At 42.7% G+C, this 26,712-nt stretch overlaps 1 protein-coding gene across 4 annotated transcripts; it reads right to left on the reverse strand.

The window, feature by feature from the left end:
- Positions 1–199: 199 nt before the first annotated feature.
- Positions 200–26,500, reverse strand: LOC112233795 (F-box-like/WD repeat-containing protein TBL1X). 4 transcript variants are annotated; one of them, XM_042319784.1, is made up of 15 exons: positions 13,364–13,469; positions 13,232–13,299; positions 12,122–12,267; positions 11,205–11,424; positions 5,850–5,982; positions 5,476–5,605; positions 5,282–5,345; positions 5,076–5,173; positions 4,909–4,969; positions 4,676–4,797; positions 4,398–4,472; positions 3,983–4,110; positions 2,887–3,052; positions 2,509–2,610; positions 200–2,268 (listed from the first exon to the last, which is right to left on the reverse strand). In XM_042319784.1, exons 2-15 carry the CDS (start codon positions 13,287–13,289, stop codon positions 2,242–2,244), a joined length of 1,530 nt encoding a protein of 509 aa, XP_042175718.1. In that variant the 5' UTR covers positions 13,290–13,299; positions 13,364–13,469; the 3' UTR covers positions 200–2,241. The 4 variants fall into 4 exon arrangements, with proteins under 4 accessions (XP_042175718.1, XP_042175717.1, XP_042175719.1 ...); XM_042319783.1 differs by having other exon boundaries at positions 13,332–13,469; XM_042319785.1 differs by having other exon boundaries at positions 13,396–13,452.
- Between the last annotated feature and the right edge of the window lie 212 nt (positions 26,501–26,712).

Consider the following 26,712-nt stretch of genomic DNA (forward strand, 5'->3'; position numbering starts at 1 on the left):
AAGTTGAAGGAGAGTAATTGTAATTTCTTTCAAGTTTGATGTGTCATGAGATAAATGATCACATGAAGTATCTGATAAAGTGCTACACTGACACTAAATATCTACCTCTCCATATACACATTATCATATTAATGCTATGCATTCTGCAGCGTAAGCCACATTTAAAGGGAAACGACAAGAACCCAACAACACAAGGAAAGGCATTTCTAATATCAAAATAGAGTGCTTTATTTGAGACATAATGTGATTTCATTGTTTAGTCTTGGAAACAGATGACCATACCCTAGACTGGGTGGGGGAGAGTGACAGCATATTATTCCACACTGGGCTTCTCAGCATGCCAAGATGGCCACCAACCACAGTCCGATTCTCAGTCTGACACAGACAATAATGGCTCTCAGCAGCAACAAAAAATAAGTCAGACAATGAACCATCCATCAATCAACGCCCGATTATGCCGTAAAAAAAAACAAGAAATAAAAATGCTGGCCTTCCCCTTTCATCACAAATCCAAACAAAAGCTGATCCTACCTTCTGAAAAAGTGCACTTCACACATTGCTCTTAAAATGATCTTCACTGAAAGAGAGAAAAGGGAGCAGTAAACAGGCATTGTCAGTTTGTTAGTTTGAAGAGACAGATATCACGTTAGACCATGGTAAGTACAAGTATACATACAGCACACAACGGTTCGTTTGGCATGGCCCGGTGCCCTGGGTGATTTCTCTTCAGTACCAGTGAAGAGGTCTAAAATGTTCAACGGGCCATGAAAAACAAACTTCCCCATTTAAAGCTAAATCCATTATACAGGTATCTCAAATCAGAAGTAAAATCTGACCTATTAGATCAGGCAGTGGAGACATCAGGACCTCCACTGAATTCAACCAATCACAGCTTAGAAGCTACAGCAGGACTTTCGCTTGACCAATCAGATTGATCGGTCAGTGTAACCTGGGTTTACGTCAGATAGCTTGCGGTGCCAAACAGAGGAGTACTGTTAGAAAATATCAATAGATGACTAGTGATGAGTTTGCTACTAAAGCAACATTGAGACAACACAATTAAAACATTCACAGCCTCCTCTCCTTCTCCTGGTCTCTCCTGGTCAGTCATCATGTTCTGTCTGTTCTGATCTCCATTTCATTGGTTGTCATTAGGACTGAATACAGACTAAATTCACTGACACGTCTTGTGAAATGACTACAGTCCACCTCAGCGCCACCTGACTTGACAAACCAACCTGATGCACACATAACTGGTAGAATAAAAGAACATACATGGTGGAAAAATAATTCTGACATGCATTCAATTTAATCCGGGTCTTGTAAATGAGTATCAGCAAAGAAAAGGGGCAATATCTCTAGCCAGTATTGAGCGTCTAGAGGATGACGCCAAAGTGTAATGTAAATAAACATATATACGCAGTATATAAGTCTGTGTATTCATCTAATTCACATATCTGTACATTCATAAAATGTACATCCAGAAGGGAGAATACTTATAAACCACTTTCTGCATCTTGTAAAGATGTCCACAAAAATATTTGTTTTCTTCCTCGTGTGAATTAAAACATCATTAAAAGTGTGTTTTTTCTTCATTGAAATGGTGTTATTAAATGTGAGAACAGAACTACCTCATAGCAACGCCTTGTGTTACTCTGACTTTCAAAAGTCCATTTCAGAAAAATTTGCAAGAGCTCTTGAAACAGAAACCATTTCCCACTCAGGACAACTTAAACATCACATTTGAGGAGGCCAGTGCAGCACTAACAATGTCACTCTCCTCATGTCTCCCACATTGTTTCTCAACTCAGGACACCATAGGGTTAACATGTGCTTAGATACGTTCTAAAACACAACCTTTCTCTCACAATATGACCCCAAACCTCAGCAAACCTTCCTCATGATTCAGGCCCTAGCCAAATAACAGCAGGGGTACGTGGTCATTTCATTTCCTCTTTAGGCACCTTCTAAAGCATGGCTGAACAACTATTAATAGATTTAGTCCAGTCCTGTGGATGAATTAACCCAGCAGATTTCCTTTGTGGTCTCAAACAAGATACACAAATCCATTGAGTAGGTTGTAATAGTTAGAACAAGTATTTTGTTGGTCTCCTGTGTCCACTCTGAGGTTGTCCTCCACGTTGCCAGGCCTGCTCTGAACCATTAGAGTGTGTTTGCTGATGGCAGAAGGCATTTTTTCTGCACATTCCAGGGTCCATCTTCAAAATCACTGCCAGGATGCTATTTTCGGAGCTCGAGAACACATACCTGGAGGGCAAAGATAGCATGATTAATAATACATTATGCTTCAGAATATTTTGGTTTCTCCCCATGCACTTCTGAAAGCATTGGTCCTGAGACTAAAGCATTAAGGTCTTTTATTTTTATCACTTTGGTTTACCGTACAAAAATGAGTGGTAGTAGTACATGCATAAATGAAAAAATAAAAACACATCAATACAAATGATATACATTTTAAAACACAAATCATAATCGTATCAAACATACCGATCCATCTGAAGCGCTAGCACCAACTTTGTCTCCTGTGCTGTTCCAGCACACCTCAAAAATCCCTCCAGTCCCCCTGTAGCTATGCACCAAGGCTCCAGACTGCAACCACAACACAACCACATTACCACCAACTCTGGTGAGGACTGCTTGAGGACCATAGTTGCCTGCTTGACCTAACAACAATGTCACAGCCTGTATTAAACATAGGGCCAGGTGTTTTATCTGACCATAGGACCTACTAACTAACTGTTATAAGATGCTATAACCTGTTATAATCTATAATAACCTGTTATAAACTGTTACAATCCATTATAAACTGTTACAATCTGTTATAAACTGCTGTTACATAGAGTTATAACCTCCAGGGTGACTCACCATGGTGTTCCAGATGTGGACACACTTGTCGAAGGAGCCGCTGGCCAGGTGCTTCCCGTCGGGGCTGAAGGCCACACTGTAAACAGGCTCCTGGTGTTTGGTGAGGGTGTGGATACACACACCTCGCTCCACGTCCCACAGACGCACCGTCGAGTCAAACGAGGCACTGAGGGGTAGGACAGAGCACATGGTCAGTTCTCCATCTACATCTATCTGCTAAATGAAAATAGGTACTGTAACTGAAATACATGAAAACTCAAACTTTGGTCATACCAACAAGTCATTACTGATCTTTCAGTACTAATGGTAATTTACAGGGTTTGACAGGAGAGTTAACACCTTTATAACAAAGTAGCAACCAAGTCGTTTTTCCAGCTTCAGGTTGTCAACAACACTACATAGAAAGAAGGATATGAAATGTAAGAAATATGTCAATAAGTTGGCTTTGGTGCTCGATGCAAACTCTAATTCAAAATGCTGATCCACAAAGCCAAAACGAGATGTGTGATGTTGTAGAATCGGTGAGAACATCTGTCACCACAAAAGGAGAGACGCGGTTGAGAGCATGTGTGAATGACGTTCATTAACACGTTCTCATCTAAATGGTATTATTAGGTAGTGTAAGCCAAGTCTTCTGGGGCTGCCCCTGGCTAGATTGCAAATCTCACTTTACAAGGACACAGGAAAATATTGTGAGACTAAAACTAAATTAATAAACAGAAGTTGGGAAAGAACCAATTAAATCACATGATCAGACATGAGCTGTATCTTGGTGTACAATACCGCATTTACCTCAGATTACTATCAAGTTCCTAACAAGTCATAGCAGTAATGGCAGTTTTACCTCCAGAGTGAAATATACGCCCATCCCAGGGGATTTCAGAAGAGGTTGTAAATGCCTGTGGAATTTGAACTGTAACATTTACATATGGAAGCATAGGCTTTATGTCCCTGATCCACTGACAGTTACTAGCCCTGAGAGAATGTCTGGGACACGTCTTGACAAGAGACCCCTTCACTGGCACACACACTGTCCATTCTCAACTCATCACAACGCTGTCCCAGAACAAGTCTAGGTGCTGTGAGTGTGTCCCACCTAGCCAGCATGATGTTGAAGTTGGGGTTGCTAGTGCCGGGGCCGGTAGGGCTCCACTTGATAGTGTAGATCTCTTTACTGTGGGCCTGGAGGTCATGGACCCACGAGTCCTGCTTCATACTCCAGATCTGGGGAAGAGCACAGCACTGTGTAATCATTACATTATTATATTGACATATGGAGGTCATGGACCCACGAGTCCTGCTTCATACTCCAGATCTGGGAAAGAGAACAGCACTGTGTAATCATTACATTATTTATTGACATATGGAGGTCATGGACCCACGAGTCCTGCTTCATACTCCAGATCTGGGAAAGAGAACAGCACTGTGTAATCATTACATTATTATATTGACATATGGAGATCATGGTCATTTGTCCAAAATCTTGGCTGAAGTAGAAGTGCTGGCCTTACCTTTAAAGTCATGTCATCAGAGCAGGAGGCTAGTAACATCCCTGACGGGTCCCACTTGATAGCATTGACTTCATTCTGAAACACACATGGGAAGACAGACATATAGACTTGTAGAGGACTAATAAGACATCATGCCTATCCGTTTAATAGTTACACATTATCCTGTTTAAAGACCTTCAGAGGTTTGGGAAAATACAGGATGTAGAGAAATCCTACGTGTGACTTGGTCCTCAGGGGTGTGAGTTGTAGAGGGTAGAACAGAGATGTAGTTTGTTTACCGTGTGGCCTTGGAAGGTTTTGAGCGGCCGGTCGCTGCCCATTCGACACACGTGGATGCACATGTCTGTGCTGCAGGAGGCAAACGTTGTGTTGTTCTGCCAGTCCACGTCCAGGGCTGGAGCTGCAGGTAGGAGGCGACACAAAAGGACAAGGACAGTATTCAAAGGGTTAACTCACATCACCCAAGCAGCTGAAGTCCTACATCTTTCTGTTCGAGACACAGGGGGCTTACCTGAGTGGAAGGGGAACTGCTGCTTGGCCTCTCCTGTGTGTGCGTCCCAAATGATTGTTGTCTGGAAAATGACAACAGATACATAGCAAATACTGCAGGGATAGTTGATTGCTACTGGAGTTACTTGATTAATTAGATTAAATAATATATATATATTTTTTAAATACCTTATCTACACCAGCACTGAGGATAGAGTTTCCTTTCTTGTTCCACTTCAGTGCAAATATGGGACCTTTATGTTGCCCCAAGGTGCTAGCCAGATTACCTGTGAAAGACAAGAGTTTAATGTATCTGCACAGATGACAATATGATTCAGATTGGGCATTGGGAACTGTAATATAAATTAACTAAAATGCAACAAAACTCAACAAACCATCTTTTGTCCATATCCTTGCAAATCCATCATAAGATCCTGTTGCTAAGAGTGTCCCGTCGCTCTATGGGGTCAAATAGAGCAGTTAGTTAACTCTACTCAGTATAGAGAACTTCTAATGTTCCGTTCCAGACCATTTCAGTCAAGTGAGAATTGACACAGTAGATGGATGGAATGGACAATTGAGAACTCACATTCCAGTCTAGTGAGGTGACATCTTTGTTGCTGGGGACGTCCTGGCCTCCCTCCCTGATGCAGTGTTTGAGCACCAGCTGGGTGGAACTACTGTTCAGGTTCCAGATCCGGGCTGTCGAGTCTCCCGACCTAGACACACACACACACACAGGCAGAATACAGAAGAGAAAGTCAATACAGACAGACAGAGTGTGTGTGTGTGTGTGTGTGTGTGTGTGTGTGTGTGTGTGTGTGTGTGTGTGTGTGTGTGTGTGTGCGTGCGTGTGTGCGTGTGTGAGTGAGCTGCTCTAGCCTCACAAGTCCCAGGAAAGCTGAACCCAGAACTGACCCATCCCTGTGCCCCCCACACTTCCCCCTCACCAATGAGACTCACCCTGAGGCCAGCAGGTCGCTGACAGGGTTCCAGGCACAGATGAACACCTCTGACTCGTGGCCTCGGAGGACTGTGGCCTTGCTGGCTGGGATCTCCACGTCCACATCCATCTCCATGGGCTCACTGTGGTTATCTGTAATCAGATCACATCCACACTCTGTTACAGACTGGGGCTCTCGAGTGGCGCAGCGGTCTAAGGCATGGCATTTTTTTATATATATATTTTTCACCTTTATTTAACTAGGTAGGCAGGTTGAGAACAAGTTCTCATTTACAACTGCAACCTGGCCAAGATAAAGCAAAGCAGTGCGACACAAACAACAACACAGAGATACATATGGAATAAACACGCGTACAGTCAATAACACCTTAGAAAAAATAAAGTCTAAATACAGTGTGTGCAAATGGCGTGAGGAGGTAGTGAGGTAATTACAATTTAGCATATTAACACTGGAGTGATAGATGTGCAGATGATGATGTGCAAATAGAAATACTGTTGTGCAAAAGAGCAGAAAAGTAAATAAAAACAATATGGGGATGAGGTAGGTAGATTGGATGTGCTATTTACAGATGGGCTATGTACAGCTGCAGCAATCAGTTAGCTGCTCAGATAGCTGATGTTTAAAGTTAGTGAGCGAAATACAAGTCTCCAGCTTCAGCGATTTTTGCAATTCGTTCCAGTCATTGGCAGCAGAGAACTGTAAGGAAAGGCGGCCAAAGGAGGTTTTGGCTTTGGGGATGACCAGTGAGATATACCTGCTGGAGCGCGTGCTACGGGTAGGTGTTGTTATCGTGACCAGTGAGCTGAGATAAGGCGGAGCTTAACCTAGCATAGATGTATAGATGTCCTGGAGCCAGTGGGTCTGGCGACGAATAGGTAGTGAGGGCCAGCCAAAGAGAGCATACAGGTCGCAGTGGTGGGTGGTATATGGGGCTTTGGGGACAAAACGGATGGCACTGTGATAGACTGCATCCAGTTTGCTGAGTAGAGTGTTGGAGGCTATTTTGTAAATGACATCGCCAAAGTCGAGGATTGGTAGGATAGTCCGTTTTACGTGGGTATGTTTGGCGGCGTGAGTAAAGGAGGCTTTGTTGCGAAATAGGAAGCCGATTCTAGATTTGAGATGTTTAATATGAGTCTGGGAGGAGAGTTTACAGTCTAGCCAGACACCTAGGTATTTGTAGTTGTCCACATATTCTAAGTCAGAACCGTCCAGAGTAGTGATGCTAGTCGGGCTGGCGCAGGCGGGCAGAAAACGGTTGAAAAGCATGCCTTTAGTTTTACTAGCGTTTAAGAGCAGTTGGAGTCCACCGAAGGAGTGTTGCATGGCATTGAAGCTCATTTGGAGGTTTGTTAACACATTGTCCAAAGAAGGGCCGGGCCAGTTGTATACAGAATGGTGCCGTCTGTGTAGAGGTGTCAGGGAATCACCCGCAGCAAGAGCGACATCGTTGATATATACAAAGAGTTGGCCCGAGAATTAAACCCTGTGGTACCCCCATAGAGACTGCCAGAGGTCCGGACAACATGCCCTCCAATTTGACACACTGAACTCTGTCTGAGAAGTAGTTGGTGAACCAGGCGAGGCAGTCATTTGAGAAACCAAGGCTGTTGAATCTGCCAATAAAAATACCATGATTGACAGAGTCGAAAGCCTTGGCCAGGTCGATGAAGACTGCTGCACAGTATTGTCTTTTATCGATGGCGGTTATGATATCATTTCGTACCTTGAGCGTGACTGAGGTGCACCCATGAACAGCTCGGAAACCAGATTGCACAGCGGAAAAGGTGCGGTGGGATTCGAAATGGTCAATGATCTGTTTATTAACTTGGCTTTCGAAGACTTTAGAAAGGCAGGGCAGGATGGATATAAGTCTATAACAGTTTGGGTCTAGAGTGTCTCCCCTTTTGAAGAGGGGGATGACCACGGCAGCTTTCCAATCTTTAGGGATCTCAGACGATACGAAAGAGAGGTTGAACAGACTGGTAATAGGGATTGCAACAATAGCAGTGGATAACTTTGGAAAGAGAGGGTCCAGGTTGTCTAGCCCAGCCTGATTTGTACGGTCCAGGTTTTGCAGCTCTTTCAGAACATCTGCTATCTGGATTTGGGTGAACGAGAAGCTGCGGAGGCTTGGGCAAGTAGCTGCGGGGGTGCGGAGCTGTTGGCCACGGTTGGGGTAGCCAGGAGTAAAGCATGGCCAGCCGTAGAGAAATGCTTATTGAAATTCTTGATTATCGTGGTTTTATCGGTTTTACCTGGACCGACAGTGTTACCTATCCTCCTAGTGCAGTGGGCAGCTAGGAGGAGGTGCTCTTATTCTCCATGGACCTTACAGTGTCCCAAAACCTTTTGGAGTTAGAGCTACAGGATGCAAATTTCTGTTTGAAAAAGCTAGCATTTGCTTTCCTGACTGACTGCGTGTATTGATTCCTGACTTCCATGACAAGTTTCATATCGCGCAGACTATTTGTTGCTAGTGCAGTACGCCACAGAATCTTTTTGTGCTGGTCAAGGGCCGTCAGGTCTGGAGTGAACCAAGGGCTATATCTGTTCTTAGTTCTATTTTTTTTAAAGGGGCATGCTTATTTAAGATGGTGAGGAATTTACTTTTAAAGAACTACCAGGCATCCTCGACTGACGTGATGAGGTCAATATCCTTCCACGATACCCAGGCCAGGTCGATTAGAAAGACCTGCTTGCAGAAGTGTTTTAGGGAGCGTTTGACAGTGATGAGGTGTGGTCGTTCGACCGCAGAACCAGAGTGGATGCAGGCAATGAGGCAGTGATCGCTGAGATCCGGATTGAAAACAGCAGAGGTGTATTAGGAGGGCAAGTTGGTCAGGATAATTTCTATGAAAGTGCCCATGTTTAAGGATTTAGGGTTGTACCTGGTGAGTTCGTTGATAATTTGTGTGAGATTGAGGGCATCTACCTTAGATTGTTGGACTGCCGGGGTGTTAAGCATATCCCAGTTTAGGTCACCTAACAGAATGGATTCTGAAGATAGATGGGGAGCAATCAATTCACATATGGTGTCCAGGGCACAGTTGGGAGCTGAGGGGGGTCTATAACAGGCGGCAACAGTGAGAGACTTTTTTCTGGAGAGATTAATTTTTAAAATTAGAAGCTCGAACTGTTTGGGCATAGACCTGGAAAGTATGACAGAACTTTGCAGTCTATCTCTGCAGTAGATTGCATCTCCTCCCCCTTTGGTCGTTCTATCTTGTCTGAAAATGTTGTAGTTGAGGATGGAAATCTCAGAATTGTTAGTGGCCTTCCTCAGCCAGGATTCAGACACGGGAAGGACATCAGGGTTGGCGGAGTGTGCTAAAGCAGTGAGTAAAACAAACTAAGGGAGGAGGCTTCTGATGTTAACATGCATGAAACCAAGGCTTTTTCGGGTTACAAAAGTCAACAAATGAGAGTGCCGGGGGACACGCGGGGCCTGGGTTAACCTCCACATCACCCGAGGAACAGAGGAGGTGTAGGATGAGCGTACGGCTAAAGGCTATGAAAACTGGCCATCTAGTGCGTTGGGGACAGAGAATAAAAGGAGCAGATTTCTGGGCGTGGTAGAATAGATTCATGGCATAGTGTACAGACAGGGGTATGGTGGGGTGTGGGTACAGTGGAGATAAAGCCAGGCACCGAGTGATGATAAGAGAGGTTGCATCTCTGGATGGGCTAGTTATGCTGGGTGAGGTCACCGCATGTGTGGGAGGTCGGACAAAGGAGATATCTGAGGCATGTTGAGTGGGACTATGGGCTCCGCAGTAAACTAAAACTTTTTTTGTTTATATCTCACCTTTATTTAACTAGGCAAGTCAGTTAAGAACAAATTCTTATTTTCAATGACGGCCTAGGAACAGTGGGTTAACTGCCTTGTTCAGGGGCAGAAAGACAGATTTTTACCTTGTCAGCTCAGGGATTTGATCTTGCAACCTTTCAGTTACTAGTCCAACGCTCTAACCAACAACAGTATACAAGACATATTGACATTTGAGAGAAACAAAGCAATCACAGGTGTTGATTGGGAGAGCTAGCTAAGACAACAACAGCTAATCAGCTGAGACAACAACAACAGGTAAAATGGTGATGAATGGGCAGAGAGGGTCGGTTAACTACACACAGGGCCTGAGTTCGAGGCTGGGGCCGACAGATAAACAAAAACAACAACAACAAAAAGCAATGCTAGAGGCATCACTACATATCATGGTTTGATTCCAGGCTGTATCACAACCGGCCGTGATTGGGAGTCCCATAGGGCGCGCACAAATGGCCCAGCCTCGTCCGGGTTAGGGTTTGGCCGGGGTAGGCCATCATTGTAAATAAGAAGTTGTTCTTAACTGACTTGCCTAGTTAAATAAAGGTTAAATAAAATAAGGAAATAAAAACAGACACATACATGACTCCCAATACCTACTATACAGGAGATCACATATATTGAAAATATAGTTCAATTTCCTTCTCATCCATAGCCATATTCAGTTGCAAAAACTAACTATCTGGACTGTTTCCTTCTTAAGTTGGTTTCTGACAAAAATTAGAGGTGTTTAACCTCTCCCCTTTCAAATCATAACCATTTAAGATCAGAGAATTTAAATGAGGCTAGTTCCAAAACATTAACGGCAAATAGCCGAGAGCCCGAGACAGTTACTAAGTCTTAAATAACAGTGTTATCTAAGATTTGCAACTACCGCATCAAACGTACTTGTTGACCCAATTGAAGCGGAAGGAGCAATCTGTAGAGGATCAAAGCTCAACCATTCTGGGAGATGAGCTAAGAGCTAATCCAGTAATCATCTTCACATCCTGCCTGCAGTATTGATAAAATGTGTTTTTCTTCCAGACTTGTTTTTGCTGAAGAGCAATCCTACGGAGCTGCAGCATCCCTGTCTGTTCAGACAACCATTACTTAAACTAACATAGTCGTTGCTGGTGTTCTGCCACCCACCCACACAGACAGACTAACTCCAGTGGGATCAGCTGACACAAACATCCACAACATCCTCTATCAGTTTCTCCCTAATCTAATGCTTCACCCGATCCATACCTCTCTGGTTTCACTGGCTAAATTCTAGAAGCATCTGTTAGGGAGGCACAATGAAGGTGAATGCATGCAGGGTCAAATTCACCAACACTCAATGCCATGTCACTAATTATCTCACATTCAGTGAAAATCACATGGTTCTAGAGTATCACACACACACACTGCTTGATGTAGTAAGTCTCACATAGTAAGTATCAAGATAATGTGGGAAAATGTTTAGCTGTCATTTGTTAAGTTATGGCACGACAACGCTAGCTAGTGATAGCTAAATGGCCCTGTTAGACAGGAGGCTGTTCTTACACATGGTGTGTGTGCCGTTCTCCTCTCCGTTTACGATTGCCTCTCCGTTCTTTGGTGCGTTGGGTTGGTTACTTGTGGCGGTGATTGCCATGGCGCAGGCCGCCTGTTGCTGGGCTAGCTTGTCGCGGAAGGCCTGCTGCCGCGTCTGCACCACATCTGGCATCACCGCGTCGATGAGTGACAGAGACTCAATGGGCCGCCCATCAAACACCGTGCCATCCTGCCAACACAACACCAAATATGCCATGGTTACCCCGTTGGATGTAAGAGTGCACTTATGGACAATAAATTTGAACTGTAGGATTTACATTTTTAATTTGCCAAGTACAATAGTGTATTGATTTTGGTATTGTTTGAGATTCATGACTTCGATAAACTTATTTTGCATACAAATGACTGCTGAGCTAAGTATTGATCTTAGGCACTGTATTAGTGAGGGCAGTCTTATATGAATAACCCCATTGATTTACATGGAGAGTGTTTGGTGTTTGTTCTGGGTGTGGTAGTCCAGGCCAGGGTTGTATTCTCCAGGCACCAGAAGGAAGAAAACAGATTGAAAAAGAACCTTAATGAATAAAATATATATATATATATATACACACACATACACACTCAGTCAAAAGTTTGGACACAACTACTCATTCAGGGGTTTTTCTTTATTTTTACTATTTTCTACATTGTAGAATAATAGTGAAGACATCAAATCTATGAAATAACACGTGGAATCATGTAATAATGCCCAAAAAAGTGTTAAACAAATTAAAATATGGAATGAGTAGGTGTGTCCAAATGTTTGACTAGTACCATATTATATAGTTTTTGTGTTCTTTTGCTAAATGTTTTGCTACGGTATGCACTAATGAATGCGACCCGAGGCACTACCAGAAGGCAGCCTGGACTGGAGCCCCTAGGCTCACCTCGTTGATGCTGATCTCTGCCTCCACATACTGGAGGCCTTTCTGCAGGATGGAGATGAGGGCAGCAGGGGGCACTAGTGTTCCATTGATGTTGGACTGGCTGATGTGGCTCTCAATGCCAAAGGTGAACGCTGAGTGGGAGAAACCTGGAAAGGGACACACAGAGAACACAGTCAGTACAACGAGAACACCAGAGACCTTGCAACACAAACGTCTCACTCCTACACAGACATATCTACAGACATCTGCAATGTCTGAGGTGTTATTTCTAACTTTTTATATCAATGTTATATAAACCAAAAAATAAAAGGGAGCGTAGACAGCGAGTCAATCATTCATTCCAAGTAGACTTTTTCAGGGAAAGAAATGTTAAAATGCCAGAGCTATCAAGCATTTATCCAATGACTGGCTTCAAAGAAAGCCCCAACAGTAATCAAATACAGCGGCTAGGATCTCAATAATTCATTCACCCTGTGAAAAATAGGGTAGCGTGAATGGCATGTTGACACAGGTACATATGAAGGGAAAGCGATATTCTGAACAGCCAACAGACAGGTAGAATAGGCTTGGTTTCCACTAACAGTAGTTTCTGGAGTTACTGACACCTCTACTTTCCTATTCTTGCACTCTCTCAAGCTTTTCATCATGTTTTTGGTGAATTTATTGAAGTAGCCATTGGTCAAATGTGTGCCAAAATTCCCAAACCTTTAGAGACCGTTTAGATCAGGGGTGTCAAACTCATTCCATGGAGGGCCTAGTGTCTTGGTTTTTCCATTCAATTAAGACCTAGACAACCAGGTGAGGGGGGTTCCTTACAAATCAGTGACCTTAACTCCTCAATCAAGTACAATGGAGGAGTAGAAACCCGCAGACACTCAGCCAGTGGAATGAGTTTGACACATGTGGTTTACAAAGAGTCAATGCAGTCTAATCCATGACAACATAATCAACAAGGTCAACTACAAAGCCATTCTCAATTCCTACATTACCACAGAAACAAATACAGAAGAAATATGTAAAGCAGAAGTATAATAATAATTTCAGCAGACAGACAAGAGACAGAGCGAGACAGGACAAGTGTGTTACAGGGAGGTTGGCAGTCATACATACCTGACTCCTGAAGATATCTGTAGACCAAGAAGTTCACTTCATCACTGGTTATACTCATCTTAGCCCACCTCGATGGAGGAGGTACTGTATCTTAGCCCACCTCGATGGAGGAGGTACTGTATCTTAGCCCACCTCGATGGAGGAGGTACTGTATCTTAGCCCACCTCGATGGAGGAGGTACTGTATCTTAGCCCACCTCGATGGAGGAGGTACTGTATCTAGTAAAGATTGGCCCACTCTAAGAAAGAAAGAGAGGAAGACAATGAGTTTTAGATTCATTACACAGCTCGCTACATCGTTTCACAAGATGACAAGATTACCAATGAGTGGGAAAATGTAGGTTATATCTAGGTAGGTCCCCAGTCATTATTATCAAATGACTTGACAGCTACCATGTCCTCACATACAAAGATAAAGCAAGACCATAGTTCAGGCATGTACTTCCACACACACACACACACACACACACACACACACACACACACACACACACACACACACACACACACACACACACACACAGAGAATGTCAATGACCGGATCACTAAGCTAGTGAATCCATCTCTACTTCACAGGCTAAGTATTCCCCCCCCATCTCTCTACTGTGACCCGACAGAGGCGTCCATTTCCATTTAGCTTGCAGGGGAAAGTGGCAACAGTCTACCATTATTGACCTGGTCACTGAACTAGATGGGTAAAGAAGCCTAATAAAGCAGGACATGGCATTAAAGGCCTACTGTCGCTATCTAGTAAACTGCAGAGGAGAACTCAACACACCGGCTAGGGCTAATTACTGGTAAAGTTGGGCAACATTCACATCATTATCGCTTTCACAGAAAACATAATTTACTGGTGACTGCGTCAACATTTCAATTTGGTATTCTTTCAAAACTACAGGGATCTGAAGAAAAACATAAAAACAGAGCCCTTTAGAATCACAGCAATTGATTTATTGTTCCCACTGATAAGGACCTTCAGGCTAGGGAGTGCTTTGCTACAAAGAATGATTCATGGCTGTACTAAATTCTACAGGGACTTCAGGTTACGAAAAAAAGAAAGTATGGGAACTGTAAAAATATCTGAACACTATGAAGTGGATATGAACACACACGTACTCAATTACATGCTCACTTACACATACGGATTTATACACACACACACACACACACAAACACACACACACACACACACACACACACCTGATCTCGCTCTCTTCTCTCACTTCTCTCAACTTTTATAATTGAATGTGTTTATTGTTTGTCTATATTTTTTATGTAATTGTCTACACGCTTATATATGTTTACAACAAGCAAGGGGAAGATATTAGAATAGGGGCATTGGGGAATAAAAACATTGTACAGAATACATTTGTACTGTAGTGAAGCCGTCTCTAGAGTAATGCAAGGTCTCTTTCATGATCATGTGAAACGTCAATTGCTATGGAAATGCTTGGTTATGTTTTTCAATTATGGTAAAGGTAATTATGATGCAACTATGATGGTGATACGATCTGGATTACAATTATCATCATGAATATTAAGGCTATACCCACTACATGTTACATACATAGACACTCAACCATTAAAATTGGCGGAGTTATTATTTATTTGGACCACACATTATAGTCTTACTCTTATACAGACATCATACACACTCTCACTATATCACATCCAACATCATACACATCAAACTACTCAGATTTACTATACACATAATGTCTTGTCTCAATTTTCTAACATCTGTGGCATTGGCTCACAGGCAAACAGGCAAGGGAATAAAACAAATATTGCTAGAACCTAATTCTTGAATTCTAAATATCAGACGTTTGAAAGCTCTAATACCTCTGATGGCAGCACTAAATTATCGTCAATTTGACTGAGAATAGTATCTACAGTGCCTTGCGAAAGTATTCGGCCCCCTTGAACTTTGCGACCTTTTGCCATATTTCAGGCTTCAAACATAAAGATATAAAACTGTATTTTTTTGTGAAGAATCAACAACAAGTGGGACACAATCATGAAGTGGAACGACATTTATTGGATATTTCAAAAAAAATTAACAAATCAAAAACTGAAAAATTGGGCGTGCAAAATTATTGAGCCCCTTTACTTTCAGTGCAGCAAACTCTCTCCAGAAGTTCAGTGAGGATCTCTGAATGATCCAATGTTGACCTAAATGACTAATGATGATAAATACAATCCACCTGGGTGTAATCAAGTCTCTGTATAAATGCACCTGCACTGTGATAGTCTCAGAGGTCCGTTAAAAGCGCAGAGAGCATCATGAAGAACAAGAACACACCAGGCAGGTCCGAGATACTGTTGTGAAGAAGTTTAAAGCCGGATTTGGATACAAAAAGATTTCCCAAGCTTTAAACATCCCAAGGAGCACTGTGCAAGCGATAATATTGAAATGGAAGGAGTATCAGACCACTGCAAATCTACCAAGACCTGGCCGTCCCTCTAAACTTTCAGCTCATACAAGGAGAAGACTGATCAGAGATGCAGCCAAGAGGCCCATGATCACTCTGGATGAACTGCAGAGATCTACAGCTGAGGTGGGAGACTCTGTCCATAGGACAACAATCAGTCGTATATTGCACAAATCTGGCCTTTATGGAAGAGTGGCAAGAAGAAAGCCATTTCTTAAAGATATCCATAAAAAGTGTTGTTTAAAGTTTGCCACAAGCCACCTGGGAGACACACCAAACATGTGGATGAAGGTGCTCTGGTCAGATGAAACCAAAATTGAAATTTTGGCAACAATGCAAAACGTTAAGTTTGGCGTAAAAGCAACACAGCTCATCACCCTGAACACACCATCCCCACTGTCAAACATGGTGGTGGCAGCATCATGGTTTGGGCCTGCTTTTCTTCATCAGGGACAGGGAAGATGGTTAAAATTGATGGGAAGATGGATGGAGCCAAATACAGGACCATTCTGGAAGAAAACCTGATGGAGTCTGCAAAAGACCTGAGACTGGGATGAAGATTTGTCTTCCAACAAGACAATGATCCAAAACATAAAGCAAAATCTACAATGGAATGGTTCAAAAATAAACATATCCAGGTGTTAGAATGGCCAAGTCAAAGTCCAGACCTGAATCCAATCGAGAAGCTGTGGAATGAACTGAAAACTACTGTTCACAAATGCTCTCCATCCAACCTCACTGAGCTCGAGCTGTTTTGCAAGGAGGAATGGGAAAAAATTTCAGTCTCTCGATGTGCAAAACTGATAGAGACATACCCCAAGCGACTTACAGCTGTAATCGCAGCAAAAGGTGACGCTACAAAGTATTAACTTATTAAGGGGGCTGTATAATTTTGCACGCCCAATTTTTCAGTTTTTGATTTGTTACAAAAGTTTGAAATATCCAATAAATGTCGTTCCACTTCATGATTGTGTCCCACTTGTTGTTGATTCTTCACAAAAAAATACAGTTTTATATCTTTATGTTTGAAGCCTGAAATGTGGCAAAAGGTCGCAAAGTTCAAGGGGGCCGAATACTTTCGCAAGGAACTGTAGTTATGGTGTGGGGAGAAATAAGTATAGCCAGTTATAATTGTAGCAGTTTAGCAGATATAAAAAAGAAGATCAGTCTTTACATGGCTAAAAGAAAAGCAATATAACATATACTGTTTACAGGAAACTCACTCTACATCCTGAAGTTGTGTGGAAAAAGGAATGTGGTTGACAACTTTCTTGTCTCTTTTATCAAAGGTTAAAACGTTTTAATAGGAGACAGAATGCGATCGGATCATCATCTAATTGGCCTTCACATAACTCTTATAGATTTTCCACGTGGACATTGGGAATTTAATCAAAGTTTACTGGAGGACAACTTATTTTTAACTAACACAAAATCATTTATAACTGAATTTTTCCAGTATAATATAGGTTCAGCAAATCCCCTTATTGTTTGGGATACCTTTAAATGTACCTTCAAAAGGTCATTCAAATCAATATTCATCAATACTAAAAAAGCAGTTTCTGGCTAAGGAGACAAGACTAACAAGGAGAATCCATGAACTAACAGTACAGGTAGAGAGCAATAAAAACGATACTACAGAGATAGAGAAGAAGTTAGAGGAAAAACAAAAAGAACATGAGGAACTTAATTCAAGAACGATCTAATGTAATCTACTACAAAAATAAAGCGAACTGGATGGAATATGGAGAAAAATGCACATAAGTCTTCCTGAATCTCATATATAGGAACGCTTAGGCAGATGTTAGGCAGATGTTCTCTTTTTAACTTCTGGGCCACATCCTGACTGATGGCAGCCCATTCTTGCATAATCAATGCTTGGAGTTTGTCAGAATTTGTGGGTTTTTGTTTGTCCACCTGCCTCTTGAGGATTGACCACAAATTCTCAATGAGATCAGGTCTGGGGAGTTTCCTAGCCATGGACCCAAAATATTGATGTTTTGTTCCCTGAGCCACTTAGTTATCACTATTGCCTTATCGCAAGGTGCTCCATCGTGCTGGAAAAGGCATTGTTCATCACCAAACTGTTCCTGGATGGTTGGGAGAAGTTGCTCTCGGAGGATGTGTTGGTACCATTCTTTATTCATAGCTGTGTTCTTAGGCAAAATTGTGAGTGAGCCCACTCCCTTGGCTGATAAGCAACCCCACACATGAATGGTCTCAGGATGCTTTACTGTTGGCATGACACAGGACTGATGGTAGCGTTCACCTTGTCTTCTCCGGACAAGCTTTTTCCCGGATGCCCCAAACAATCAGAAAAAAATCACTTTACCCCAGTCCTCAGCAGTCCAATCCCTGTATCTTTTGCAGAATATCAGTCTGTCCCTGATGGTTTTCCTGGAGAGAAGTGGCTTCTTTGCTGCCTTTCTTGACACCAGACCATCCTCCAAAAGTCTTCGCCTCACTGTGCGTGCAGATGCACTCACACCTGCCTGCTGCCATTCCTGAGAAAGCTCTATACTGGTGGTGCCCTGATCCCGCAGCTGAATCAACTTTAGGAGACGATCCTGGCGCTTGCTGGACTTTCTTGGGCGCCCTGAAGCCTTCTTCACAACAATTGAACCGCTCTCCTTGAAGTTCTTGATGATCTGATAAATGGTTGATTTAGGTGCAATCTTACTTCAGCAATATCCTTTCCTGTGAAGCCCTTTTTGAGTAAAGCAATGATGACGACACGTGTTTCCTTGCAGGTAACCATGTTTGATAGAGGAAGAACAATGATTCCAAGCACCACCCTCCTTTTGAAGCTTGCAGTCTGTTATTCAAACTCAATCAGCATGACAGAGTGATCTCCAGCCTTGTCCTCGTCAACACTCACACCTGTGTTAACGAGAGAATCACTGACATGATGTCAGCTGGTCCTTTTGTGGCAGGGCTGAAATGCAGTGGAAATGTTTCTTGGGATTCAGTTCATTTGCATGGCAAAGAGGGACTTTGCAATTCATCTGATCACTCTTCATAACATTCTGGAGTATATACAAATTGCCATCATACAAACTAAGGCAGCAGACTTCGTGAAAATTAATATTTGTGTCATTGTCACAGCTTTTGGCCACGATTGTACATTATTACGTATTGGATCTTTAAAATATAAGACTTTTACAGTTGAGCTATAAACCCTGCAATTTACCTATAAAATGGGCTGATGGTGAAGTAGACATACTTAGTATTCATATCACAAAAGATATAAATAAGCTCTCCACACTGAATTTAAATAGAACATTTGTAAAAATAGACAAGATCCTGCAACCATTGAGAGGTAAATACCTGTCTATTTATGGAAAAATTGCCCTGATTAACTCCTTAGTCATATCTCAGTTTACTCACTTACTTATGGCGCTGCCTACTCCTGATGATTCGTTTTTCAAATCATGTGAGCAAAAAATATTTAGCTTTATCTGGGATGCAAAACCAGACAAAGTAAAACGTGACTATCTATATAATGAATATTAATTGGGTGGGTTGAGATTATTAAATATAAAAGCACTAAACCTCTCTCTAAAAGCTTCACTCATTCAACAGTTTTATTTGAACCCTAAAAGGTTCTCAAGAAGATTACTAAGAAAAACTCATCCATTGTTTAAAAATGGCCTTTTGCCTTTGTGCAGATTGCCATGTCTCCTTTTCGATTAATTGAAAATGATACCTTTTTCAAAACAAGCATTGCAGAGCTGGCTACAATTTAAATGTCACCCCCCTGAAAAGATAGAACAAATATTATGGCTGATCTCAAATGTGCTGGTTGATAAAATACCTGTATTTATGGGAAAGATCTTTCAAACGGGTATTTTTTTCTTGTTAAATTATATTGTAAATTGGAATGGGAGAGTTATGTCCTTCATGGAGTTATCAGTATTGTACAGGAAGGTCTGCTCAATCAAAGAGTACAACCAATTGATTACAGCATTGCCTCAAAAATGGAGGAGGTGGGTGGCAGCGGGAGGAGGTAGGGAACTGGTCTGTCTGCCCAATATAAAAGATCAAAACTGGTGGAGGAATAAAAATAGCATAAATAGGAAAGTATACTAGTTTCATTTGAGGACCAGGGTGTTGACAGCGGTGCCATACAGATTGCAAAATAGTTGTGAAGAGATGTTTGATGTACTGATTCCATGGTACAGGGTGTATGAGTTGATATATAAAACAACGCAAGATTCAAGACTTTGTGCTTTTCGGTTAAAAGTATTACGTAGAATTCTTGCCACCAACAAAAAGTTGAATATTTGGGGCATAAAATCATCGAAGCTCTGCAGATTTGTTGTGAGGATACAGAATAAATAGACCATTTATTTTGGTATTGCCCTCAGGTAGCCTAAAAGTATTTATCTTCAACTCGCAATCTGTGGATTCTATTCGATTAGATAATTGAAATTGTAAGTTAAACATCACAGCATATTTGAAAGATATGTGTTGCGTAGAAACCCGAAGTGGGTGGCCAGCAGAGATAGCTGGGATGGGCTGAGGGAAGCTGTGGGAGTGGAGTTGCTGTACGGGAGATAGAATGATGGTCAAAGATACAAGTTTATTTTTAAAGTAAAAATACAACATATCAAAAAGTACATTTGAATAACACTGAGGGGCAGTGTTTTTACAACTAATGCCGGTTTGCCTGATGCTGATGCTGTGCAGGTGTTTGTACACATGCAAATACACACACACACACTCTCATGCAACTGGTATGATGTCGTCGTTGAGCGGCTTCACTGCAAGTATATTGTATGTTTCGGATATTTGATCAAAAAAATAAAAAGATGAATCATTTTCCAACAATATATCAATCCATTGTCTGTCTGTACACAGTATATTATGCATAACAGGGTATGAAATATGAAGGTGAGAATGGAACAATACTTTTAGAATTCAGAGAAAACAATCCTCAAAATCCTGAAACTGTAGGTGCAACCAGTTTGTGTGAAATGCCCTTAAGCACTGCAATAATCAACTATTAATCAATTCTTTTGTATCAAAGCCCAATGTATCTGTTGACGAGTAAAGTGAACTGAAGTTGCGAACTTTGCCTTCAAACTGAAAGCAAAGCAGACAAATAGAGTGAGCTACCAAAGTATTGGGACAGTGACTCATTTGTTGTTGTTTTGGCTCTGTACTCCAGCACTTTAGATTTGAAATTATACAATGCATATAAGGTTAATGTGCAGACTGTCAGCTTCAAGTACTTCCGGCGCCGACAGAGATGGCCGCCTCGCTTCGCGTTCCTAGGAAACTATGCAGTTTTTTGTTTTTTTTACGTGTTATTTCTTACACTAGTACCCCAGGTCATCTTAGGTTTCATTACATACAGCCGAGAAGAACTACTGAATATAAGATCAGCGTCAACTCACCATCAGTACGACCAAGAATATGTTTTTCGCGATGCGGATCCTGTGTTCTGCCTTACAACCAGTGTAACGGAGTGGATTACATGCAGCGACCCGAAAAACGACTCAGAAAAAGAGGGAAACGAAGCGGTCTTCTGGTCAGACTCCGGAGACGGGCACATCGTGCACCACTCCCTAGCATTCTTCTCGCCAATGTCCAGTCTCTTGACAACAAGGTTGATGAAATCCGAGCAAGGGTAGCATTCCAGAGGGACATCAGAGACTGCAACGTTCTCTGCTTCACGGAAACATGGCTAACTGGAGAGACGCTATCCGAAGCGGTGCAGCCAGCGGGTTTCTCCATGCATCGCGCGGACAGAAACAAACATCTTTCTGGTAAGAAGAGGGGCGGGGGCGTATGCCTTATGACTAACGTGACATGGTGTGATGACAGAAACATACAGGAACTCAAATCCTTCTGTTCACCTGATTTAGAATTCCTCACAATCAAATGTAGACCGCATTATCTACCAAGAGAATTCTCTTCGATTATAATCACAGCCGTATATATCCCCCCAAGCAGACACATCGATGGCTCTGAACGAACTTTATTTAACTCTCTGCAAACTGGAAACGATTTATCCGGAGGCTGCATTCATTGTAGCTGGGGATTTTAACAAGGCTAATCTGAAAACAAGACTCCCTAAATTTTATCAGCATATCGATTGCGCAACCAGGGGTGGAAAGACCCTGGATCATTGTTACTCTAACTTCCGCGACGCATATAAGGCCCTGCCCCGCCCCCTTTCGGAAAAGCTGACCACGACTCCATTTTGTTGATCCCTGCCTACAGACAGAAACTAAAACAAGAAGCTCCCACGCTGAGGTCTGTCCAACGCTGGTCTGACCAAGCTGACTCCACACTCCAAGACTGCTTCCATCACGTGGACTGGGAGATGTTTCGTATTGCGTCAGACGACAACATTGACGAATACGCTGATTCGGTGTGCGAGTTCATTAGAACGTGCGTTGAAGATGTCGTTCCCATAGCAACGATTAAAACATTCCCTAACCAGAAACCTTGGATTGATGGCAGCATTCGTGTGAAACTGAAGGCACGAACCACTGCTTTTAATCAGGGCAAGGTGTCTGGTAACATGGCTGAATACAAACAGTGCAGCTATTCCCTCCGCAAGGCTATCAAACAAGCTAAGCGCCAGTACAGAGACAAAGTAGAATCTCAATTCAACGGCTCAGACACAAGAGGCATGTGGCAGGGTCTACAGTCAATCACGGACTACAGGAAGAAACCCAGCCCAGTCATGGACCAGGATGTCTTGCTCCCAGGCAGACTAAATAACTTTTTGCCCGCTTTGAGGACAATACAGTGCCACTGACAATACAGTGCCACTGGCCTGCAACGAAAACATGCGGTCTCTCCTTCACTGCAGCCGAAGTGAGTAAGACATTTAAACGTGTTAACCCTCGCAAGGCTTCAGGCCCAGACGGCATCCCCAGCCGCACCCTCAGAGCATGCGCAGACCAGCTGGCCGGTGTGTTTACGGACATATTCAATCAATCCCTATACCAGTCTGCTGTTCCCACATGCTTCAAGAGGGCCACCATTGTTCCTGTTCCCAAGAAAGCTAAGGTAACTGAGCTAAACGACTACCGCCCCGTAGCACTCACATCCGTCATCATGAAGTGCTTTGAGAGACTAGTCAAGGACCATATCACCTCCACCCTACCTGACACCCTAGACCCACTCCAATTTGCTTACCGCCCAAATAGGTCCACAGACGATGCAATCTCAACCACACTGCACACTGCCCTAACCCATCTGGACAAGAGGAATACCTATGTGAGAATGCTGTTCATCGACTACAGCTCGGCATTCAACACCATAGTACCCTCCAAGCTCGTCATCAAGCTCGAGACCCTGGGTCTCGACCCCGCCCTGTGCAACTGGGTTCTGGACTTCCTGACGGGCCGCCCCCAGGTGGTGAGGGTAGGCAACAACATCTCCTCCCCGCTGATCCTCAACACTGGGGCCCCACAAGGGTGCGTTCTGAGCCCTCTCCTGTACTCCCTGTTCACCCACGACTGCGTGGCCACGCACGCCTCCAACTCAATCATCAAGTTTGCGGACGACACAACAGTGGTAGGCTTGATTACCAACAACGACGAGACGGCCTACAGGGAGGAGGTGAGGGCCCTCGGAGTGTGGTGTCAGGAAAATAACCTCACACAACAAAACTAAGGAGATGATTGTGGACTTCAGGAAACAGCAGAGGGAACACCCCCCTATCCACATCGATGGAACAGTAGTGGAGAGGGTAGCAAGTCTTAAGTTCCTCGGCATACACATCACAGACAAACTGAATTGGTCCACTCACACAGACAGCATCGTGAGGAAGGCGCAGCAGCGCCTCTTCAGCCTCAGGAGGCTGAAGAAATTCGGCTTGTCACCAAAAGCACTCACAAACTTCTACAGATGCACAATCGAGAGCATCCTGGCGGGCTGTATCACCGCCTGGTATGGCAACTGCACCGCCCTCAACCATAAGGCTCTCCAGAGGGTAGTGAGGTCTGCACAACGCATCACCGGGGCAAACTACCTGCCCTCCAGGACACCTACACCACCCGATGCTACAGGAAGGCCATAAAGATCATCAAGGACATCAACCACCCGAGCCACTGCCTGTTCGCCCCGCTGTCATCCAGAAGGCGAGGTCAGTACAGGTGCATCAAAGCTGGGACCGAGAGACTGAAAAACAGCTTCTATCTCAAGGCCATCAGACTGTTAAACAGCCACCACTAACATTGAGTGGCTACTGCCAACACACTGTCAATGACACTGACTCTACTCCAGCCACTTTAATCATGGGAATTGATGGGAAATGATGTAAATATATCACTAGCCACTTTAAACAATGCTACCTTATATAATGTTACTTACCCTACATTATTCATCTCATATGCATACATAGATACTGTACTCTATATCATCGACTGCATCCTTATGTAATACATGTATCACTAGCCACTTTAACTATGCCACTTGGTTTACATACTCATCTCATATGTATATACTGTACTCGATATCATCTACTGTATCTTGCCTATGCTGCTCTGTACCATCACTCATTCATATATCCTTATGTACATATTCTTTATCCCCTTACACTGTGTATAAGACAGTAGTTTTTTTTTGGAATTGTTAGTTAGATTACTTGTTCGTTATTACTGCATTGTCGGAACTAGAAGCACAAGCATTTCGCTACACTCGCATTAACATCTGCTAACCATGTGTATGTGACAAATAAAATTTGATTTGATTTGATTTGAGGGTATTTTCATCCATATTGGGTGAACTGTATAGAAATTACATCACTTTCTGTACATAGTCCCCCCCCATTTTAGGGGACCAAAATTATTGGGACAAATTAACTTACGTGAATCGTGAATAATAATAATAATAATAATAATAATAATGAGTGTATATCAGGTGACAGGTAGCCTAGTGGTTAGTCTTGGACCAACAACCGAAAGGTTGCTAGATCGAATCCCCGAGCTGACAAGGTAAACATCTGTTGTTCTGTCCCTGAACAAGGAAGTTAACCCACTGTTCCAAGGCCGTCATTGTAAATAAGAGTTTGTTCTTAACTGACTTGCTTAGTTAAACAAAGATAAAATAAAAAATACCCCCAAGACATGTTAACCTCTCACCATTACAATAACAGGGGAGGTTTGCATATTTCATTCAAGACTATCTGTAATTATGGTAGCATCTACAATAATATACAACTGTTTAGAAAAATATTATATTTTTATTTAAAATAAAAGTGACTCCAAAATGATAGAATACATTATTAACCATTCATTTCTATTTGGCACGAAATAATCTGAATCACAACCAAAACAAACAGCAAATGCATCCAACAAGTTGTAGAGTCACAAGCTTGATGTAATCATTGCATGCTAGGAATATGGGACCAAATACTAAACTTTTGACTACTTCAATGCATATAAGTGAATTTGTCACAATACTTTTGGTCCCCTAAAATGGGGGGGGAGGGGGACTATGTACAGAAAGTGCTCTAATTTCTAAACCGTTCCCCGATATGGATTAAAATACCCTCAAATTAAAGCTGACAGTCCAAAGTGATGGAGTACAGAAACAACAACAAAAATGTGTCAATGTCGCAATACTTCTGGAGCTCATTGTATGTGGTATATCACATTCTGTATTCAAGACCACGTAGACAACAATACATCGTAAAATGCTTCCTCTTCATGTTGGCAGCTCAAATCATTTAACTCTCCAAAAACAGCCAGTTATCCATCATAAAGAACCTTGTGGTCCCCCACAAGAGGTTAAGAATTCCTCAGATTAACAATACATTTGAACTTGATCCTAAAACTGACCTTTAGGAAGCTGGATCATGGCCATTGTTACTTTTTCTGCATTCAGCCTAGTCTGAGGTGTAGAACTGGACAAGAGGGACAAACTTCTTCCCAGATCAGAATCAGAATAGAGCCAGTCAGTAAGAAATGCAGGCCTCTAACCTCCATACCACACCACACAGAGCTGAACTGACTCTAAAGAGTTCATTTTTGGTAGCATAGCAACAACCGGCGCAAAATAGACACAGAATAGTGTTGTCCCAATTACCACTGGGCTCTGTGCCAGCCGTGTCGAATATGTTACTCAACATGAATAATGCAAGTCTTCACATTGGAGTAACATTGTTGCTTCCGTCCCTCTCCTCGCCAACCTGGGCTTGAACCAGGAACCCAACAACTGCCTCCCACGATACATCGTTACCTATTGCTCCACAAAAGCAGTGGTCCTTGCAGAGCATGGGAAACAACTATTCAAGGTCTCAGAGCAAGTGACGTCACCGATTGAAACGTTACTAACGTGCACCGCTAACTAGCCAGCCATTTCACACCGATTACACTGGGATATTCTTTCACATGGACTCTCTGGCTTTATTGCACCGCACAGCAGCGCTCAAATTAAATATCCCCTGATATTGGCTGAGTGTGAATGTTCACATGAATTTTCCGCCAACAATCAGAGATGGTGCTATGATTTGGAGCTGGTGTGAAGATCAATCTCACGCGGAGACACATTCTCCTTGTGTGGATTCACACTAACGTTCCATGAATACATAAATCACACCACCACGTTATTGAATGAGAGGCATCGCTTGAGTCAGTATCATATGAAACCAAAAAAACAATTAATAATCTGATCAATAATTTAAACATTTAAAAAAATTACAAAAAACACCAAAGCTGGAAGCAGGTCCCATTTTCCCAAGCTAAGCATTTGTGTCAGTCTGGGTGGGACACACCACTTCTCTTTGGCAGGGCTGGAAGGGAAGGGCAAGCAGGGAGCCATTGCTGCCATCACAACAAACAACTGGAAACATAATTACCAGGTGAAGCTCAGCGGGTCAGGGGGGAGGCACTAATCCATATATCAGATGGGCACATGACAGCATCATCCATTACAGAGCTTCCTGGGCACTAGGCTTCTCTCAAAACACCACAGCCGATACACTCCTCCCACTTCTGACACAAATGCTAACCTAGGCATTTGCTTTGTGCTGTGGCAACTAGCAAGAGCACTTTAACGTCGTGATCTGTTGAGTGATATAGGTACAGTG

Source organism: Oncorhynchus tshawytscha, linkage group LG03, assembly GCF_018296145.1.
Source record: "Oncorhynchus tshawytscha isolate Ot180627B linkage group LG03, Otsh_v2.0, whole genome shotgun sequence".
NCBI classification, from domain to species: domain Eukaryota; kingdom Metazoa; phylum Chordata; class Actinopteri; order Salmoniformes; family Salmonidae; genus Oncorhynchus; species Oncorhynchus tshawytscha.

What these genes read in the sequence shown, in the direction of transcription:
- LOC112233795 (XM_042319784.1), bottom strand. Translation starts at nt 13,289, where the DNA reads ATGAGTATAACCAGTGATGAAGTGAACTTCTTGGTCTACAGATATCTT. An exon ending in AAGGATATGGACAAAAGATG is followed by an intron (nt 5,174 to 5,281) that starts GTTTGTTGAGTT and finishes TGTCTTTCACAG; the next exon opens with GTAATCTGGCTAGCACCTTG. An exon ending in CTGATGACATGACTTTAAAG is followed by an intron (nt 4,111 to 4,397) that starts GTAAGGCCAGCA and finishes GCTCTTCCCCAG; the next exon opens with ATCTGGAGTATGAAGCAGGA.